Below are 20,119 nucleotides of genomic sequence, written 5' to 3'. Positions count from 1 at the left end.
ACATCACGTAGTCAGTCAGTAATAGATATTACACTGGCTACATGGGATATCTCACAATATATAATGGGATGGCACGTCTCTAAAGAGGCGTCAGTGTCAGACCATAGATGGATCATGTATACATCAAAATGTATAGACATGGAGATAAAGACGTACAGGAACCCTAGGCTGACGAACTGGGCTTTATACAACGAAGAACTGGACGACAGACTGGGGACCTCCGTGCAGTCTATACCAACAGAATACAGTTCGACAGAAGACATAGAGAAAACCTTGACCATTATCAACGACTCTCTAATGTCAGCGTATGAGAAAAGTTGCCCCCTAAAGAAGGAAGGTCTGGGCAAAGGTACACCATGGTGGAACCGAAGGCTCAGCCTACTTCAATCGGGGCTAAGAAAACTTTTCAATAGAGCAAAAAACACTAAGAAAACTGAAGACTGGGAAGCCTATAAAGAGCACCGGAAAGAGTTTAAGAAAGAATTAAGAAAAAGGAAACGGGAAACGTGGAGATCCTTCTGCAGCGACATAACGTCGACTGCTTCGGCCGCAAGGCTGAAGAGAGTTCTCTCGAAGGACCACACACATCAACTAGGTTTCCTAAAGAAAGAAGATGGCACCTTTACAGCCACCTTAGAAGAGTCCGCAGAACTTTTGCTGCAGACCATGTTTCCAGGCAGCACACGGACTACCTCCCATTCCAAAAGGGATGTAGTCGGTACTCAACCTTCCCCGAAGGACTGGGCGCTGGCTGCAAAGGTAGTCACGGAGGCAAGACTGGAGTGGGCAGTGGACAGCTTTTCCCCATACAAATCTCCAGGAGTTGACGGTATTTATCCCGCCCTCCTGCAGAGGGGAATGAGCAGACTACGCCCTATTTTGTTGCCAATGCTTCGGGCGTGTCTGGCTTTCAGCTACATACCGAATGCATGGCGAAAAGTAAAGGTTATCTTTATACCTAAGCCAGGACGACAAGATTACACTTTGGCTAAATCCTACAGACCAATTAGCTTAACATCATTCTTGCTGAAAACGCTAGAAAGACTAAGCGAAAAAGAGATTCGGGAGACTGCTTTGAGCAAGCAACCTCTACATCCGAACCAACATGCCTACATCCAAGGAAGATCCACCGATACGGCCCTACACACAGTTGTAAACCGTATAGAGTGGGCGATGGAGAACAAACTCTTCACCTTAGGAATGTTTTTGGATATTGAAGGAGCGTTTGATAAAACGACTTTCAAAAGCATAGAGCTAGCCCTACGAGAGCACGACGTGGACCCCACCCTAAGTAGGTGGGTGGCCGGTATGCTGAGGAACAGGGAAGTAATGATTAATGTAGGTGGCACTGAGATCGAGGCTGTTGTAGACAGGGGATGTCCTCAGGGAGGAGTTCTCTCTCCTGTACTGTGGGATACTGTCGTTGACAGCCTGATACGACGCCTCAATGATCTTGGCTACCACACAATTGGATACGCGGACGATCTAGTCATTCTGCTAACAGGAAAAAACGCAGATACATTATGTGAGATAATGCAAGCTGCAGTAAAAATAGTCGAGGAATGGTGCAGCAGACATACCCTCTCCGTTAATGGAGAAAAGACGAAACTAATCCTGTTCACCAGGAAAAGGAAAATTGGCACACTACAGATGCCAAAAATATTTAACACAACGCTTCAACTTTCGGACAAAGTCAAATACCTGGGAGTTGTATTGGACTGGCGACTGAATTGGAAGAAGCATGTAGATGATAAAGTAGAAAAGGCACGCTCGGCTCTTTGGCAATGTCGTAGGGTGGTGGGAAGGTCGTGGGGTTTAAATCCCAAGATCGCCCTCTGGATCTACACGGCAATAGTCAGACCGATGCTGTGCTATGGAGCTTTAGTTTGGTGGCCCAGAGCCAGACAAAAAACAACAGCCCTGCAACTTGAACACGTTCAGAGAATGGCGTGTCTCAGTGTTACAGGAGCAATGAGGACCACTCCCACAGCGGCTCTGGAGACTCTTCTTTGCTTAGCACCTCTTAACCTTTACATAGAGGAAGCGGCAATGACGACGTCTCTAAGACTTCACTCTCTGGGAGTATGGAACAAACAAGGCCGCACAACGAAGCACACTCGGATCTTAACGGAGGCGTTCAACAGAATACCCTTGTTAAGGATGGGTTGTGACCGAATGGGCACAAAATTAATATATGAGAAGACATATAGAATATCAATGAATGATAATTCAGAAGGACGAGCCGACATAGATATCTATGTCGATGGTGCCAAAACAGATAGTGGTTCAGGAGCCGGCATCTACTCCGAACAACTGAACGCACAAATCAGTGTACCTCTCGGCACCCACACGTCTGTCTTACAAACAGAACTGATGGGAATAATACTGGGAGCTAGAATCATTGCTGAACGTGAAATCGGCAACAAATCAATACGCATACTTACTGACAGCAAGTCTGCACTACTAGCCCTGGACAGCTGTATGGTTCGATCCGGGCTGGTTTGGGAGTGCAGACAAACGCTAAAGTATGTAACGCAGAGGAATAGTGTGGAACTTTGTTGGATCAAAGGACACAGTGGCAACGAAGGAAACGAGAGGGCAGATGAGATGGCGAAGCGAGCCGCGCGCATGCCCTTCTGGGGACCCGAACCGGCAATCACGCCTTCGGTCGCCCTCTCGAACGAACTCGTAAAGCAATATACCCAGAGACGCCATGAGCAGATATGGGTGAAGTTGAGCAGCTGTCGGCATAGTAGAGCTTGTATGGCGACACCAGACCGTAAGTTGACGAAATTTTATCTCTCACTTTCAAGGGACAAACTGCGTAAACTGGTAGGATTCCTTACGGGACATTACCAGTTTAACAAACATCTATACACGATAGGGGTGGTAACAGACCCAATCTGTCGTGGATGCAATGAAGAAGAGGAAACAGCTGAGCACATTCTTCGTGAGTGTCCAGCCCTAGCCTCCTACAGGGAATCCATACTAGGGGACATCTGGCCTAGTATGGCAAATATCAGGGAGTTTCCACCCTCTGCATTACTCAAGTACATTCAAGCAGTTGGGTGGCTTGACGAGTAGAGGAGCGGGAAAACACCCTGATATGGACTTGGGGAAGGTACAATGGGCCCAAAGGCGAGGCCTAAGTGCCGGCTGGCTACGGTCAGCCCCCATAAATTAAGAATCCAGAATCCAGAATGCTTAATTATGGAATATTGTCATAGACATATACTACATCCCTAATATAGCTTGAATGTATTCCAATAATAAAATTCCATTTATCATTCATTTAATTAAAAGGGGGAATCAAATCAAAACAACAACGTAGAAATGTCATCATATTTCTGTAAAAATTTTACTCGCCCATATCCTTCTTAATGCTATTGTCAGGTACTTCAAAGGGTGGTCAAATAAGCTTAAGGTATTTAAAAGGTGCTCTATTGTGTGGGCCATAAATTACAGCTTATCGCCTCAGCTAATATTTTGGGTTGCCTAACTTACCAAAATTTGCCCAAATTGTTTTGCAGTTTTTTTACAATAACTAAAAGAAGTAAAATTTTAACAGAAAACGAAGAATGGCGCCTAAAGTAGAAAAAAATTCTCTATCACTTCGATATTTTTTAAAAGCACACCGAGTTATAGTTTTCGCTAAAAATCCGCTGGGGTTTTACGCACTTTATTTTTTATTTTAAAAACTGCTACGTTTTTTAAAAAATACAAGACTCTTCCTTAAAGATTTTTATGTCATGAGCACGCACATGTATCGCCCTGCTCTTCAACTCTTAAAATAAAGGCGCAAAATGGATTGGCGTTTTGCCTTATTTTGGCATCTTTTAATGACTGTGTGGCGGAGCCTTAAGGGTCCGTCGGACCGAGCTCGTATTTCTGTTTTCTAAATTAGGCAACCCACAATGTAGAGAGTTAGACAGCTGTCAATCATTGGGCAGGTAAGCCGATCGACCGTTTGGGACCTTCATAAAAGTTTATTTAGGAGAAAAGATTAAAGAGATAAAAGTCTCACAACTAGAGACAAGATTTTAAGAAAAATGCGTCAAATCCCATCTCTACTCATAGTACGTACCACGAATGATGAATTTATTAGAAAAAGGCGGCAAGAGCAAGTATTAGTTATTAATGATTATACAGCGTCGCTATAATGTATGGAAGCAGTTAAATATGTAATTGTTGTCGTCGAATTACTAACGGAAACGGTTTTAGTACAGGTTTATTTACAATACCAACTACAAAAATGATAACACGGCCCAAGGTTGTATGTGTATGTCCACGTGGAGGTCTTGAAGAGGAGAGGACGTCTGCACACGGTGAGTGGTCGGAGAAGAAGAGGACGTCTGCACCCGGTGAGTGGTCGGAGAAGAAGAGGAAGAAGAAAGTCTGTTTTACGTTTCCACCGTGGCGTTTCCTCTTTGGGCTTGCGTGTTGTAACTGCCAATCCGGTGGCTGCATTATGTATGTATAACTGGTTGCCTACTTCCAGGCGGCCACAGTAGTCCCCTCCCAGTGACTACGTTTCGTAGTCGCGGAATTTCACTGGTGGCCTGGCTGTTCTTCCTGACCTTGTAGTGGTGCTCGTCGACGCAGGTGTTGTCGGGACCTGTTGCGTTGGGGGCTGCACATGAGGCGGAGTGCAGGACTCTGCCGATATGAAAGCCGGTTTTACTCGGTCCAGGCTCACTGTGGTTTCTCTTCCATTCATGCTTATCACTATCACCTTGTCTGTACGTCGTAATACGTGGTGTGGTCCGGTGTATGGTGGTTGTAACGGCTTCCTGACTGAGTCATCTCTGAGGAAGATGTGGGAACAGTCAGACAGCTCTGGGTGGACAAAAGTCTTGTGGTGGCCATGGTGGGTTGCTGGCCTTGGTCGGACGTTGCGCATGTGGAGCCTCAACTTGTCGACGAAATTGCTGGGGTCGACTTCTGGCTCGTCGTTTGCGAAGAAAAATTCCCCCGGGATTCGTAGTTGCGTGCCGTAAGTCAGCTCGGCTGGGGAACATTTAAGGTCGTCCTTGATTGTTGTCCTTAAACCTAACAGCACCGTGGGTAGGATGTCGTACCAGTCACTGGTCTCGTGGCACATGATGGCGGCTTTGATCGTTCTGTGCCACCTCTCGATCATCCCGTTGCACTGTGGTCGGTATGGCGTGGTTCGGCAACGTTTAGTGCCCAAAAGGTCTGTGAGGGCGGACATCAGTGTGGCCTCGAACTGCCGGCCTTGGTCAGTTGTAATACGGTGGGGGCAACCGAACCGCGCAACCCAGGTTGCGTAAAAGGTTTTCGCCACCGTCTCCGCCGTCATGTCCGTCATGGGAATTACTTCTGGCCATCGGGTGAACCTGTCTGTCATCGTGAGGCAGTACCGGTGTCCATGTGATGGTGGTAATGGCCCAACGATGTCCATGTGTACATGTTCGAATCGGCATTCTGTAAGTTCAAAATGTTTTAGGGGTGTTCTAGTGTGCCTACTCACCTTTGACCGCTGGCAAGGAAGGCATTCGCGCGCCCATTTTTTTATGTTGCGTTCCATGTATGGCCACACGAAACTTTTATGTACCGCCTTGAATGTGGCTTTGCCGCCTGGGTGTGATTTAGAATGTACCATGTCAAATACCCTTTTTCGTAAGTGGAGGGGTATGTAGGGGCGAATTCTCCCCGTGGCTGTGTCGCACCAGATCGCCGTATCCGAATTCATGGGTGTGAGATTCTGGAGTTTCAAACTGGTACTGGAATTCAGCAGGTTTCTCAACTCCAGGTCTTGTTCTTGGGCGGAGGCGAGTTCGTCCGGGTCGATCACTGCTGCCGTGTGAACTTCGCTGATTCGGGATAATGTGTCCGCCACCATGTTGTTTTCGCCCGGAATGTGTTCTATCTCCGTAGTGAACTGGCTGATGAAGTCGAGTTGGCGTAGCTGCCTCGGGGAAGCTTTCTCTGAGTTCTGTTTGAACACGTAAATCAAAGGCTTGTGGTCCGTTCTAACCGTGAAGACTCTCGCTTCTACCATGTAGCGAAAGAATTTGATGGCTTCGTATATCGCGAGCAGTTCGCGGTCGTACGTGCTGTACCTTCGTTGGGTGTTGGTCAACTTTTTTGAGAAAAATCCCAGGGGTTGCCAGTCGCCTTTAACCTCCTGCTCCAACACAGCCCCCATGGCTGTATCCGAAGCATCGGTGGTCAATCTTAATGAGGCGTTCTCGGAAGGGTGTGCTAGCAGCGCAGCACTGGACAACTCGCTCTTGCACTGGCTGAACGCTTCTTCCGCCTCGTTGGTCCAGCTGATTGGCGTCTTGTCATTTTTTTTCGAATTTCGCAGATACACATGTAGAGGTGCTTGGATAGATGCGGCATTTTTGACGAAGCGACGATAAAAGTTGATCATGCCGAGAAACTTTCGTAAGTCCTTCACAGTTTGCGGCTTAGGAAAATCACTTATCGCCGTCACTTTCGCGGTTGCTGGACGGGTCCCGTGAGTCGAAATGCTATGTCCTAGGTACTCCACTTCACTTGCCCCGAACACGCACTTTGCTGCATTAACCACGATTTGGTGTTGCTTCAGTCTTTCAAACAGCGTTTTTAAATGTCGCATGTGCTCCTCTGGGTTCGCGGAAAAAACTAAAATATCGTCTATATATGCGAAACAAAAGTCTAAATCGTTGAGCACATTATTGAGGTGTCTTTGAAAAGTTTGCGCGGCATTGCGTAGGCCAAAAGTCATCACTGTGAACTCAAATAAACCGAATGGCGTACACACTGCAGTTTTTGGGATGTCCTCGTCGGCCACTCGAATTTGGTGGTAAGCACGTACCAAATCTATCGTGGAGAACACCGTTTTTCCCTCTAGTCTGGCCGAGAAGTCCTGGATGTGTGGTATGGGGTATCTGTCTGGGATTGTTACCCCGTTCAGCCTCCGATAATCCCCACAAGGACGCCATTCCCCAGGATTCTTCTTCTGTACGAGGTGCAGTGGGCTGGCCCATGGACTGCTGGAGGGGCGACACCACCCTTGCTCCAACATGTACTGGATCTCAGCTTTGGCGGCCTTGAGTTTCTCCGGTGGTAGTCTGCGTGGTGTTTCAGCTACAGGAGGGCCGGTTGTGTATATGTGATGCACTACGGAGCTGGATGTTTGACTTCCCGGACGTGGTGCTTTCGTCAATTCCGGGTATTCCGCCAGCAGGTTGTGGTAGCTGGAGGTTTTTGCCACCGTCGTAATGCGTGGTACGGAGCAGGCCAATACGAAACCAGGGGAAGAGAGATGTGTCAAGGGGTCTACCAGCTTCCGGTTTCTCAGGTCCGGTAGGAGGTGGTAGTACTCGAGAAAATCGGCCCCTATTATTGGTTTCTCGACGTCCGCGAGGATGAAAACCCATTTAAAAGTTCTGCGTAGCTTCAAGTCAACCACCATGAATTTCTGGCCGAACGTGCGGATGGGTGTGTTGTTCGCTGCAAATAGGGCGGGTGTATCTTGTGTCTGTGACTGAGCCTTACCTGAAAACGTTTTCGGCAGGACTGAGACCTCTGCTCCGGTATCGACTAGATACCTGATACCGGATTTGGGATCCGTGACGAAGAGACGATGATGACGCGCGTCGTCGTGTACCGCCTCGATACCCGACGGCGCCTCTAGTTTTCCGTCTGTACAAACGTGCAGGGTTTGAAACACTTTCGAGCGTTTACACCGAACTTGGCGTGGTAATAACAAACGCCATTTTGATCCGTGCGTTGCCTGCTGTGTGTCCTTGACCGATTTCGGCTGTCATTTTGCCGTGCTTGTGGACTGCGCCCTCTCGTGTTGGTTAGATGAGTTACGGCTACCGATAAGGCCGCCATCTGTTTCTGGAGGTCTGCAATTACCGTAATGAGGTTAGTTTCCTGCGTTGGTACGATGGTGTTCTGCCGCGTCGTGTCGCTGGTGGCGCCTATCGCGTTGATACTGGAAGCCATAGCGTTGCTTCTGTGTATTTCCGCCAATTTGTCCGCGATTTCTGCCATCTTTTCCAGCGGTACTCCCTCGCTCGCAGACAGCACGAGTTGGACATGTGGTGGAAGTCGCTGTAGCCAGAGCGTTTTTACGACTTCGCTATTCATCTGCTGCCCCGCGAGTGCCTTCATTTCGCGGAATAACTGGGATGGTTGTCGGTCCCCTAGCTCCATCTCGTTTATCAGCTTTCGTAGCTGCTTCTCCTGTGAGTCGGTGTAGGCGGCTATCAGTTTCTTCTTAATTGTCGTACCTCTCTTTGTCTGGTGGGTTCGCTACGTCTGTGACCGGCTGGAGTGTGCTCTAGCTTCCGGATGGTTTCTTGCTGTTTTTGGAGTTGCTGTTGCAGTTCTTCGGCAGTCGGCATGTTCGTACCCGTAGTTCTTCGATCACGTCGGGGTCACCAATTGTAATTGTTGTCGTCGAATTACTAACGGAAACGGTTTTAGTACAGGTTTATTTACAATACCAACTACAAAAATGATAACACGGCCCAAGGTTGTATGTGTATGTCCACGTGGAGGTCTTGAAGAGGAGAGGACGTCTGCACACGGTGAGTGGTCGGAGAAGAAGAGGACGTCTGCACCCGGTGAGTGGTCGGAGAAGAAGAGGAAGAAGAAAGTCTGTTTTACGTTTCCACCGTGGCGTTTCCTCTTTGGGCTTGCGTGTTGTAACTGCCAATCCGGTGGCTGCATTATGTATGTATAACTGGTTGCCTACTTCCAGGCGGCCACAAATATCTTCTGAACCAATTGTACAAATCAACTGAAATTAGATATAGAGGTACACTACCATATAATTAATGCATTTCTATTTCATAATAATTCTATGCGCTCAGTTTCACTTAGATAGATCATTGTTGCAAGAAATACCTTACATGTCAAATTAAAATTATTTTCAAAGGTAACTATGTCATCTTCCTTTTTTTTTATTTTGCCATTTCAATCAGAAAGAAAGTGCTACATCAATGAATTCAGAAAAAATGCAAACATTTTTGAGGAATAGATCACAACTTATTGTAAAGTGGCTGTCAAATTAGACCGAATGCTACCTGGGGCGCGGTTTATTGAGCGCTTGAGGCGTTCAGCTTATTGTGACAGCTACTATACCCCTATACCTAATTTCAGGGGATTTCCCATGCTAATGACAAAATTCTTTGAAACCGAGGTAATTTTATGGATTCTACTTTGAAATATTCGTTCAGTCTTTGTTAGCTATTTCATTGAGATAGAAGTGTAGAAATTTGTAGTGTGGAATCTTCGAATTTTTATAAGTATTTGTATATATATATATATATTTTTTCTTTTCATTTAGTTATTAATTTTTGTAGGGTAAGTTTTAGTAATAAGTGTAGTTTTTAGTAATAGGTATAGAGTTGTATTCTTTTCAATATACAATAATCTTTAATTTTACGTTTAGTTTGAAGATGGTTAAAAAGGCAGGTAAACATCTTTTAGTTGCGCATAAGCCCAAAAGTAAAAAGCAGCAGATGAACCGTTTAAAAAAAAATTAAATTAAATTCATCATTAACAAATAATAATTCTTTTGAAGTTGCTCAAAATTCACGCTTCGATGAAACGGATTCGGATTCTTCTAGTGTTTTTTCTCTATAACAGGAGCAGACATACAATTCCGTGACAAATGATTTGTTCTTAAACGGGCGCAGAATTGTTGATATTGGTCACTTGTTGTCATCACTAAAAGATATTAAACATTTTCCTGGATTCGACTGTAATTTTTCCGATATTAGTATGATACATGAACAACGCCAAGGTTTCAATATAGTATTTTTACATTTACGTGTAAGGTGTGCGGCTGTCGGGGTAATTTCTCAACAAATAAGCCCCATAAAAGTATGGATATAAATAAAGGTATTGTGTGTGGTGCATTTGCTTCGGGAACAGGTCATTCCCAATTGTCAGCTCTTTGTAGTGCTTTGGATATTCCGGTTATGAGTGATAAGACTTATTTACATCATGAGAACAAAGTAATTGAAGTCGTAAAAAATGTTGTATCAGAATCAATGATTGCTGCAGGCAAGGAAGTATATCAGTTAGCTGTTGATGCTAATGATATCATCGATGGTATTCCGGCCATTTCGGTAATCGTGGATGGAGCGTGGAGCAAGCGATCATATAAAAATAATTACAATACTTTGTCTGGAGTAGCATGCATTATAGGTGGTAGGACCAGGAAAATTTTATATGTGGGAGTAAAAAATAAATATTGTCTCACATGCACACGTAATAAAAATTTAAAAAAAGATAAACCTCATAAATGTTTCAAAAATTGGAACAAGGCCTCTACAGCAATGGAAAGTAGTATTATCTTAGAGGGATTCCAAAAATCTATAGAAATGCATGGTTTAATTTATGCAAAAGTTGTAGGTGATGGTGATAGTAGTGTCTATAAAAAAATTCGAGACAATAAACCATACGGTCCAAACATTTTTGTAGAAAAAATTGAATGTCGGAATCACATCTTACGGAATTATTGCAATAAATTACGAGACGAAAACGTCTTAATTTGGAATTGTGAGTACTAAATAACTTTGTACAACACTAAAGTGCCATTAAAAAGCGAGACTAAGGATTTTACCGCAGTTCGGTCAGGCATTAGAAATGCATCGCAATTCCGATAGGGCGAACAGCATAAGGGTTGGACCATAGAAATAATATTATATGGAAGTAACTTAGAGAGAGGCGCGCGTTGCCAACACAGTGGGACAGAGATAGGGCTCTCTGGGTGGCAAAACATTGACACGAAACTGCAGAGCACTGTGTTTCTGGAGGTTTGTTTCGTGCTGTCGCATGGTCTTTAAAGGTGTATTTTTTGCAAATTTACGTTTTTTAGGCTCAAGTTACCTTATTTAAATGACTACAGTCTTCTTAAGTTGTATTTTATCGGACTATATGTTAAACATCGTGAAATCGTGTTGTGCGTACAATTGCAAAGAACGTGCAAAGAAAGCAATCCTGTGTCATTTCATATGTAATAATCACATATATGTAGAGACGAAGGATTTCGTAACTATAATTTAAAAATTTTGTTAGATTCCGTAAACATTCCGAGTTACGAAAAAAATGGATTGTTGCTACAAAAAAAGGGAATTTTATATCTATTGATTATTATTGTTTTAGTTATTTGTACGTGGATTTAGAAAATAGATTCTACTAGAAAATTCCACACAATTTAATATGTTTAATTTAATTAGGCACCCTGTCACTTTTATCGAAAGTTAATTAATTTTACCCTAAAAATTTCAGATTTACCAATGAACATACACTACAAGATTAGTTAACTTGTAGAAGATTATTGTATTAACTGAATTCGTAATATATTGTAGATTCTGTATACATTTCATTTTATTAAAAGACTATCTCTACCACTTAACATGATTTTTGTTGTTTCATATTACACATAATTTTAATGTAAACTGTAAAAATATAGTTTTTATTGACAAGCGTTTGTTATAATTGATTGTTTGAACAAATTCGTAAGAAAACGTATTAATTCCCGTTCAAATGAAGCGTTTTTTGCCACCCAGCACGTGCTACGTGGTCAGCCGTCCTTTTCCCACTGATGCATAACAACTCTTGCTATTTCTTTCTTGTGTTGATTACACTCGCTCGCGTATGGAAACGTACACAAGGCTCCATCCACTCCTTTATTAGATCAATGGGTTGGACATCTACCTTTCAAGGTATAACGCTGCAAATAACAATGCAGATCTAGTCGTAATTAAAGAACAGGAATTTTTTTTGTTACGCCACTGTTCTCCGTAATCGTCGAATAAATCGCCAGAGGGCGCCATCAAACGGCGCGCTTTTCAAAAACGTAGTTACGTAACGCAGCGTAATTTAATCTACATCTCTACGTGCATCAACGACAGCATGGCTCGCCACAAGGTCGTCGATTAACGTAGCTCGTATCTGTGGAGATAGCTTAGCAAGCAACGTGGCAAATCTAATCGCATAGACTAATCCGTTCCCGGCCGAGTCCTCTTAATTACTGCTGGTGAAAAAACTTCATCTCCGATCGTGATTCCGTCTTGAGCGTATTGCTGAACTTTTCCTTTTCTACTTTTGTAATTGGCCACGGGTTTCCCGCCGAGCGTAGTTTGCGCCCGTCGATAAGCTAACGGGGCATCGACCGCTGTTAGCTCGCAAGGGAGTGGGCCATCACCACCAATACACAACCAGGTTCCAACGAATCGTGTGTAGTGCGTCGCGACCATTGGTCTACAATTTGTCGACCAATCATTGGGAAAGTGCAGACTAAAATATCCAATGTAAGTCCACAAATTATCAAACATATTCAGTGCATGATTCGAGGGTTGAACCGGCAAAATACAATTGTTTATCCGATATTTATTCGAAAATTTTCATATTTTACAACGTCAGGATGCGTTCTCGACGTAATGGCGACCGAGCTTTCGTTGTCCGAAGGCTGGACGATTCACATTTTGCGCACATCGAAAAGGCGGTTTTCAGGTGGTTTCGTGTCTTTGGGGGCTGGAGGCTGCTGGATTGACGGTTAAATTGGCCGATTTGGCGATTTTGTAAACTGCTAAGCGGGATTGATGGGGTTTTGGTTTATTTTTACGGTTGATTCCACACCTAGAATACATAACCTATAATGTCATGTTCGATTTTAACTTTGAAATTAGTTATTCACTGCGTCGAAGTTGTTTGGCAGGTAGAATTAAAATATTCCACAATCTGACCAGTGTTAATATGTGGGTAATAATTTTGTGTTGTTTTGCTCCTACAAGTTCCTTGTGATTTTATTTCATCATACACCCTTCAGATTATAAACATGAGTCACCTCTTTCCTGTGCGATATTTTTGCATATGTGAAACTTCCAAATTCTATTTTTGTTTTAATTATTTTCAAAATGAGATAAAGTCGTATTTTTTATTTTTACTGAAAACCTTTTAAACCTAGGTACTTCATTAAAAGTCCAGGTGCTTGCTAAAAAAGTACTTCAATGCAATTTTGAATCGAGTCCTCTAATTGCAAAGCATTTCCACTTTGAAAGTGGGTAATTCCTTTATCTAAAAAAATTATACCAGCGCGGATGGCAGCTTCCGTTCACCATCTGTCTTATATCTGAGGGCAAATTGTTGAAGAGATAGTATCTGAAACTACCGTACGATTAATCTAAAATTGAAGTGTGCGTTCACATTATTATCACGTCAATATCGTAAAACGCAAACCGAAATTGTTTGTTTATTCATGCCCTTTAAAAATTGATGACGTCCCAAAATTTTATCGCACCTCTTGATTTAATAATGGAACTTTTTGTCAACGTTGGTTTAGGGATTACAAATTATTCATGAAAATGCTCTACTACCTGGAGGGATTTCATAATTATTAGAAAAGAAATGTGTATATATGATTTAAAAATATGATCTGTCTGTTGGCGACCCGTAATATTAGAAATTATTATTGATTACTATGAAATTTTGGGTTTAGTTTGAAATTATCGTGTCGACTAAAATTTCTTTGTAGTAAACCCTGTTAATTTTATAAAATAACTTGCTTGTATACTTGTGGTTTATTAATCTGCCCTTATTTTTATCTTCAGACATTTAAGTGCACCGGTTGTTCTGAACTTTAGCCTGATGTGCTTTGAGATTAACGTCAGACGTCAGCTTGTATTTGCTTATGCCGTATACCCCGCAAGTTTACGATGTAAATCATAACGGGTGATAAAAAGTTTTCAGGTTAGGGTAGGCTATGAAAATATTTTTATTTATTTGATTAAACCTTACGCGTTTAAATTCAATTTGTCAAATTAAATTTCATATATAAGGTTATGTTTGTGTTCCGATTCGTAAATGAGAGTGAAAAGTGCGAAGGATGGTTTCAATGTATGGTCAAAAAGCTCGTTTAAAATTCGCTGTTCCAACCGCTCGAATCGTGGCTTTGCATTGATTTTAATATCTTCGATTTTTTGACACTGATATTTCTAAATTTTATCGGTTTAATCGCACACACAATTTCGTGAAAACTTGTTACGTTTATAAACCAAGTCAGTGTTACATTACATTGTATGTAGATATCAAAATTGTAGGATATTTCTTCCCATTAAATCGGTATTAGTTGCGGTTTATGGGGAGGGAAAGTGATATGCTAGTATTGAATAAATGTTTTTTATTAGTCTGTCTCTTTTGGATAAATTGGATTATACAGGTTTAAGCAGAAAAAACTTCAAAAGTTTTAATAAACGTGTGCTTTCATCATTTTTACTCCCATTGTAAGAAAGAACAAAGTTACCCACGACCCATTGTTATAAAATTTTGATTTTTTTGGAAAATTTGAATGTCTCTGGTATAAAATCACTATGTATAAAAAATTACAAATACAGGAGCCTTATTTTAAAAAATTTAAATAGTATTTAATCATCTACACGATATTCCTAAAATGCCTATAAAGTTTGACAATAACCAGCGACACAGATAATAACTGCCGGTCGACGGAAATGGAAAACCCATTTTTTTGGACGTTAGGGGTATTACAATACCCTCTAGCGTCGACTCAAGAAGTAAAAAACTATTGTACTTTAAAGTAAACCCACTGGAATATTTTTTGAAATTATTAACTTTTGAATTGTTTAAGTTATGTATGTAATAATGAAATTTGACAAGGATAATAAAATTTGGCAAACTTTATACTTTTTCGATTATGAACCTCCAGAACCTTTGGTACATAAATATTTACATGTTTATTTTTATGAAATTTGTTGAACAACATTGATTTTTGACTTTTCTTTTAACATGTGTCGTTTTTTTTCAACACGATACTTAGAACATGTTCCATATGGCATTTTCTTGTAGAGAAATATTAATTTTGCATTTAAGATCCACTCCTCGCCTCACGACGAATAAAAAGATTAATCACAATTGAGACGGGGTGGGTGGGTGGGGTTTATCCTTTGATTTTCTTAGTACATATACATAGTCTTCTTTCAACAATAAAATATTTAAAATATCAAATGGTAAATTTGACGATAGAATTATGCTTTAAATTTCGTGTTGTTGAAAATAGATATACATTAAGAAAAAGAAGCCAATAAATAATTAAGCCCCACCCACCCTCCCCTATCTCAGTTGTGATGAATTTTTTATTCGTTGTCAGATAGAGGGGCGGAGTTTAATTGCAAAATCCATATTTTCCTATAAAAATTTACCATTTTAAACATGTTTTGAGTTTCTTCTTCTTCTTTTCAATTTTTAAGAAGTGAACTGAAGTACATTTGGCATTTCTGGTCTAAATCTTATTTGACTGAAAAAACTTTTTCTAACGCATCTTGTGAGAATCTTGGTGCAAAGCCGAAAAATCGATAAACCGAAAAATTATTTTGTAATTCTAGCTCCTGTAAAGCGGATTAATACTTTTATCAAATTCAAATCAAATGAAATCTTCTTGGGTCAAAAAGAATTTCACTGACCAGGTGCATATGAATATTTTTTGAAATAAATGCAGTTTTTAGAAAAATGAAAAAACGTCATGTGATTAATGTTGCCGGATAAATTTAACAGTTTTAGCTATAGGCACAACGTTATTTTAGTTAATATTCAGTTAAACTTTCAATACATATAACCTAAGAGCTGTTTTCTTAAAAACATTTTGTAATAATCTTTTTTTATTAATTTTAGTGAAATGTTTGCATCACATTCCTTTAAAAACTTACATCTTATTTATTTATGGAAATTTCGGAACGCGGCTGTCAACACCGTTTTCAGCTTACAAAACTCGAAATATCGTATCAGATACGTTGTCTACTTTTTTTTGTTGGAAATGAGATGCAGTAAAAAGCTTCTAGTAGCTATTTTTTAGTTTCTTTTACTGGATCTCATCTCCAATTAAAAAAAAGTTGACAATGTATCTAGCATGATGCCTAAAGTTTTGTAAGTTGAAAACAGTGGTGGAAATAGCGTTCCGAAATTTCCATAAATCAACTGAGATATTGATTTTGAATTGAAAATATAAATATAACAATAAATTATTTAAAAAACTGCTTTGGTGAAAGTTGTAGATTGTATTATATTATTATATTTAAAATTTCATAACAATAAATCTGTTAATGGAAATATAACTAATAACTATTAGATACAACTAATGCCCCTAAAATATTGATTTTAGAAAAAAAATTATAATCCAGTGATGCACCCAGAAAAACTGGGGAGGGGGGGAGACAGTAGAGAGTTGGCTATGGTGACTACAATAAATGCAACACTGAACCAATAAATATTTAATGTATTAGTTAAATCTACACAGAGAAACAATTCAAAACATGTTGATAAAAATTACACTACGAGTATGCTGAAAAAAAATTATCTAATCTGCCAGTACATTAAACATATCGAGTTATTGTTTCACCCAGAACCTCCGGCGGCTCCCCTGCTTCCCCTCTCCTCCCTTTCCCCGCTTTGTGAAACGTTGGACATTTCAACACAATTTTTAGCAAAAATGTTGAAATTGTATTACGACATAGGTACTTCACTTATCAAAAAGGTGATTCTGGATAATTAAAAACACAGTTTTTTAAGTAATGGATACTAAAATTACGGACGGATTCAGCCACAATCAAATTGTGTATTCCCATGGAAAAATTGATGACGTCATCTTAATAATATTAAATCATTGTTTGTGCGTTGTAAAAAATAGTTGCATGTAATTTTTTAGTTCACGAAAATTAATTTAGATTATATTTTATTATAATTAGCTATTCCACTCATGGCTTTCATTATGTTGAATGGTTAATCATTTATTCATGTTAGAAATATTTATGAAAATAGTCTGACGTCTCACTCTACGTCTACCCTTCAATTTGAGTTATCAGTTTTAAAACGGAAAAGCAGGTGCATTTAATAAAAATTATACTGCATACACGATTAAAAGAAAAGTAGATTCAATTTCCTGTTTATTTCTGACTTTTCGAAGGTATGTACGTATTTGAAGGACACCTTTTTAATTAAATTTACCTATAAAAAAGTGTCTGCTTTGTATATTTGGTTTTATAATTTACATGTTATTCGACTACTTGCAATTTGTATATTAATTCAAACCGTTAAAAAAAAGTGAAAAGTGTAATTAAAGTAGATTTCAATTAATGCAATTTTTTCCTTCTAGTGTATAAATTTTTGGATACGATCAACAAAAGCCTCCAGCAATGGAGCAAATTGCCACCGCCACAGATGGCCAAGTCGTCATGCAGACCGTGCAGGGCGTTAGTCCTCAGCAAGTACAAGTTATGCAGATGAACACTGGTCAGGTAATTCAAGGTGCTAATGGTCAGCAAATTATGGTACATGCCGTACCTCAGAGTGGTCAAATCCAGGTTGCTCAAGCGGGAACTCAGGGCATACAGCAGATACAAGTACTACCAGTATCGAGTTTACAGACGGCTCAGGGTCAAGTTCTTTTACAACAACCGCAACAGGCACAAATCGTTCAGTCTTTGGATGGCCAGACTTTTATTTACCAACCAGTAGCCATAGATAACACGACGTTACAGCAAGCACAACCAACAGGTAAATATTTCGATGTGATAAATATATTTTTAACTTGGTTAATTTTAGTACTGAATATAAACGGAAGTTTAGTGCAAATCGCGAGTAGTCCGCCTACTGCCACAACTACCACGGCTGTGGCACAGCCCGCCGTCACCTCACCCACTCAGACTGTGGTGCCTCAAACCATTGCCACAGCATCCGCGAACCAGCTGACTATGGCTAACGGAAACTTAGTCATGGTGAGAAATGCCTCAGACGTACGTAACATTATTAACATTTTTTCCGAATTTGTGCGCGTGTTGCTAATAAAAAATAATACACACACACATATCTATATATATAACAAGTTACCACATATACCACCAAATGACTGTATTTTAATAATAATAAATACGTTTTTATCCTAGGGATTTTGTGCCCTTTGTTAATTAAGCTTTAACATATCCTAAAAGCTAAGTTTAATGACACTACCATTTGTTGTATATGTTGAAATTAGTAGTAACGTCGCAGCCGCATTGTACGCCCTTCGTGTCAATAAAAGTGTTATTTTTGACAGATGGTGCCTGGAACCAGCGGAACCCAATTCCAAAGAGTGCCTATACCAGGAACGACCGAATTTTTAGAAGAGGAACCTCTCTACGTAAACGCAAAACAGTACAGGAGAATCTTGAAAAGGAGGCAGGCGCGAGCAAAGCTGGAAGCAGAAGGCAAAATACCCAAAGAGCGACCGGTAATACAAAGTTGCTAAAATTATAAGGCATACTCATAATTTGTTTCAGAAATATCTGCACGAATCCAGACACAGACACGCCATGAATAGAATAAGAGGTGAAGGTGGGCGATTCCACTCAGGGTCGGTGAAGAAGCGGAAAGAAGAAATGCAGAGGCAGCAGCAGCAGCAACAGCAACAGCAACAAACGCAACAGAGATCAATTGGGGTTTCGTATAACAATATAGAGCTTGCGACGCCCATTATTATAGAAGTAAGTGTGTGAATTTTGTTGTTGTGTCAATATTGTACGTTTTGTTTCAGAATGTGATGCCAGATATAATCAAAACGGATCCTCTCTCGATTGAGGGCAATTAGAGTATTTTGATTAGTTTTTGAAAGTTTAAAATTGTAAATTTGTTAGGAGACTTGTAAATAGTTTTTTAAGTTGACTTATTATTTGTACATATTATTATAGGCGTTTGTGTCTATTTTTACATATCCATGTCATTTTTATGTTTTATACTGTATTTGCAGTTGAAAGATTTTGTATTAACAGTTTTGACTGATCTTGTAATTAGTTTTGTTATTAAAATTAAATTATTTCACCACAAACCAAGTTTTTATAAGTGTATTTTCTAAGTTTTTCACAATTTTTTTAAAAATTGAAACATACAGCGAACTGTTCGCATTAACCAGAGGAGGTAGGTATAACAATTTTTTCTGTTTTTCTATGATAAAATGATGTATATAGTTACATTATACATCAAACTAAGCCAAAAAAAAATGTGGCAGAAAAATATCGTAAAAAAAAGTATAATTGTCTTCTGTTTCTCCTCTTTTTTTTTGTGGAATCGCTTGAAAATTCTCACACCAACAAAGTAACCTAGTTTAAATGTCCCTGTTACATTGATTACTTGTTAATAGTACAATTTATTTAAATAATAATAATAATGTCTTTATGAAAATCAAAATATACTACAAATTAATTCAAATGATTGTCGAATGACATTAACAGGAGTATTACCTAGTGGAAAATTAGTGATACATTTCTTAGCAGAATTTTTGACAACAACGAATAATTATTGAAAAATGGGGTTTGGTTTGAATCCAACACAGTTTGAGTGGTTAGTTCAGGATCTTGCCGCTAGGAGCGCGACGATTTTAAAGTTGCGTACCGAACAGCCAGGCATAAACCTTTTTGAGAAGACCAACAGCTCATCCTAAAGTTTTTTATTGGCGTTCTCAGCTGATTTTTCTAATTTATGACGAAGAATTCGATTTTATAGAAGAAGTTAGAAAGAATAAATGCTATTGTGCCGATTATTATACTAGAAACTGGTAGATTTGGAGTTATATAATTGTTAATATTTCTAGTCCATGGTAGATTAAGAATATACGTACCATTTTTCAATTACCACAAATTAATTGTAATATTTTTAGTGTATATTTTGCGTTGTTAGTAATAAAGCTACATAGCCATTTTGTGTCGGCTGCCCCGCCGGGACTCGGGAAATTTCCAAAACAGTCTATTTCTTTTTTTTTATACAATTATTTACGTTTTTCACATATGCAGGATATTACAATTAAATATTAAATGCAATAAATATTCCTAAAAATATAACAGACACAAAAAAAAACGATATATATAAATATTAAATAGGAACATTTTTTTTTACTTTCAGAGCGTAAATTCAGTACGAAACAATAGGTCCCCCGTTTCCGTCTGTCTGTCTGTCTGTCGGTCTGTCTGCCGCCTCTCCGGATTTCTATTAGACAGATAATCTCCGAAACTACTGAAGCAGTTGTTAAATTTTACATGTGTATTAAGAATATTGTGTAGCTGATCAAAATTTGGTTAATTATCCCTCCAAAAGCATTGTTGTGAAT

The 20,119-nt window shown here is 39.8% G+C and overlaps 2 protein-coding genes across 3 annotated transcripts; one reads left to right on the top strand and one right to left on the bottom strand.

Moving 5' to 3' along the window:
* Positions 1-7,641: 7,641 nt before the first annotated feature.
* LOC135126811 (uncharacterized) lies at positions 7,642-8,363 on the bottom strand. Its single transcript, XM_064053004.1, has 2 exons — positions 8,250-8,363; positions 7,642-8,202 (listed from the first exon to the last, which is right to left on the bottom strand). The coding sequence occupies exons 1-2, from the start codon at positions 8,361-8,363 to the stop codon at positions 7,642-7,644; spliced, it is 675 nt and encodes a 224-aa protein (XP_063909074.1).
* Positions 8,364-11,950: 3,587 nt separating this feature from the next.
* LOC135128722 (nuclear transcription factor Y subunit alpha-like) lies at positions 11,951-18,844 on the top strand. Of its 2 annotated transcripts, none has more exons than XM_064055777.1 (6): positions 11,951-12,287; positions 17,138-17,538; positions 17,587-17,759; positions 18,077-18,250; positions 18,300-18,503; positions 18,554-18,844. In XM_064055777.1, the coding sequence occupies exons 2-6, from the start codon at positions 17,178-17,180 to the stop codon at positions 18,605-18,607; spliced, it is 966 nt and encodes a 321-aa protein (XP_063911847.1). In that variant the 5' UTR covers positions 11,951-12,287; positions 17,138-17,177; the 3' UTR covers positions 18,608-18,844. The 2 variants fall into 2 exon arrangements, with proteins under 2 accessions (XP_063911847.1, XP_063911838.1); XM_064055768.1 differs by having other exon boundaries at positions 11,954-12,287; positions 17,587-17,777.
* Positions 18,845-20,119: the final 1,275 nt, after the last annotated feature.

The sequence above is a fragment of the Zophobas morio genome, unplaced genomic scaffold (assembly GCF_036711695.1).
Source record: "Zophobas morio isolate AGI-343-1 ecotype UQ-CSIRO unplaced genomic scaffold, CSIRO_AGI_Zmor_V1 ptg000002l, whole genome shotgun sequence".
Lineage (NCBI taxonomy): Eukaryota > Metazoa > Arthropoda > Insecta > Coleoptera > Tenebrionidae > Zophobas > Zophobas morio.
This window is presented reverse-complemented; position numbering and strand designations above follow the sequence as displayed.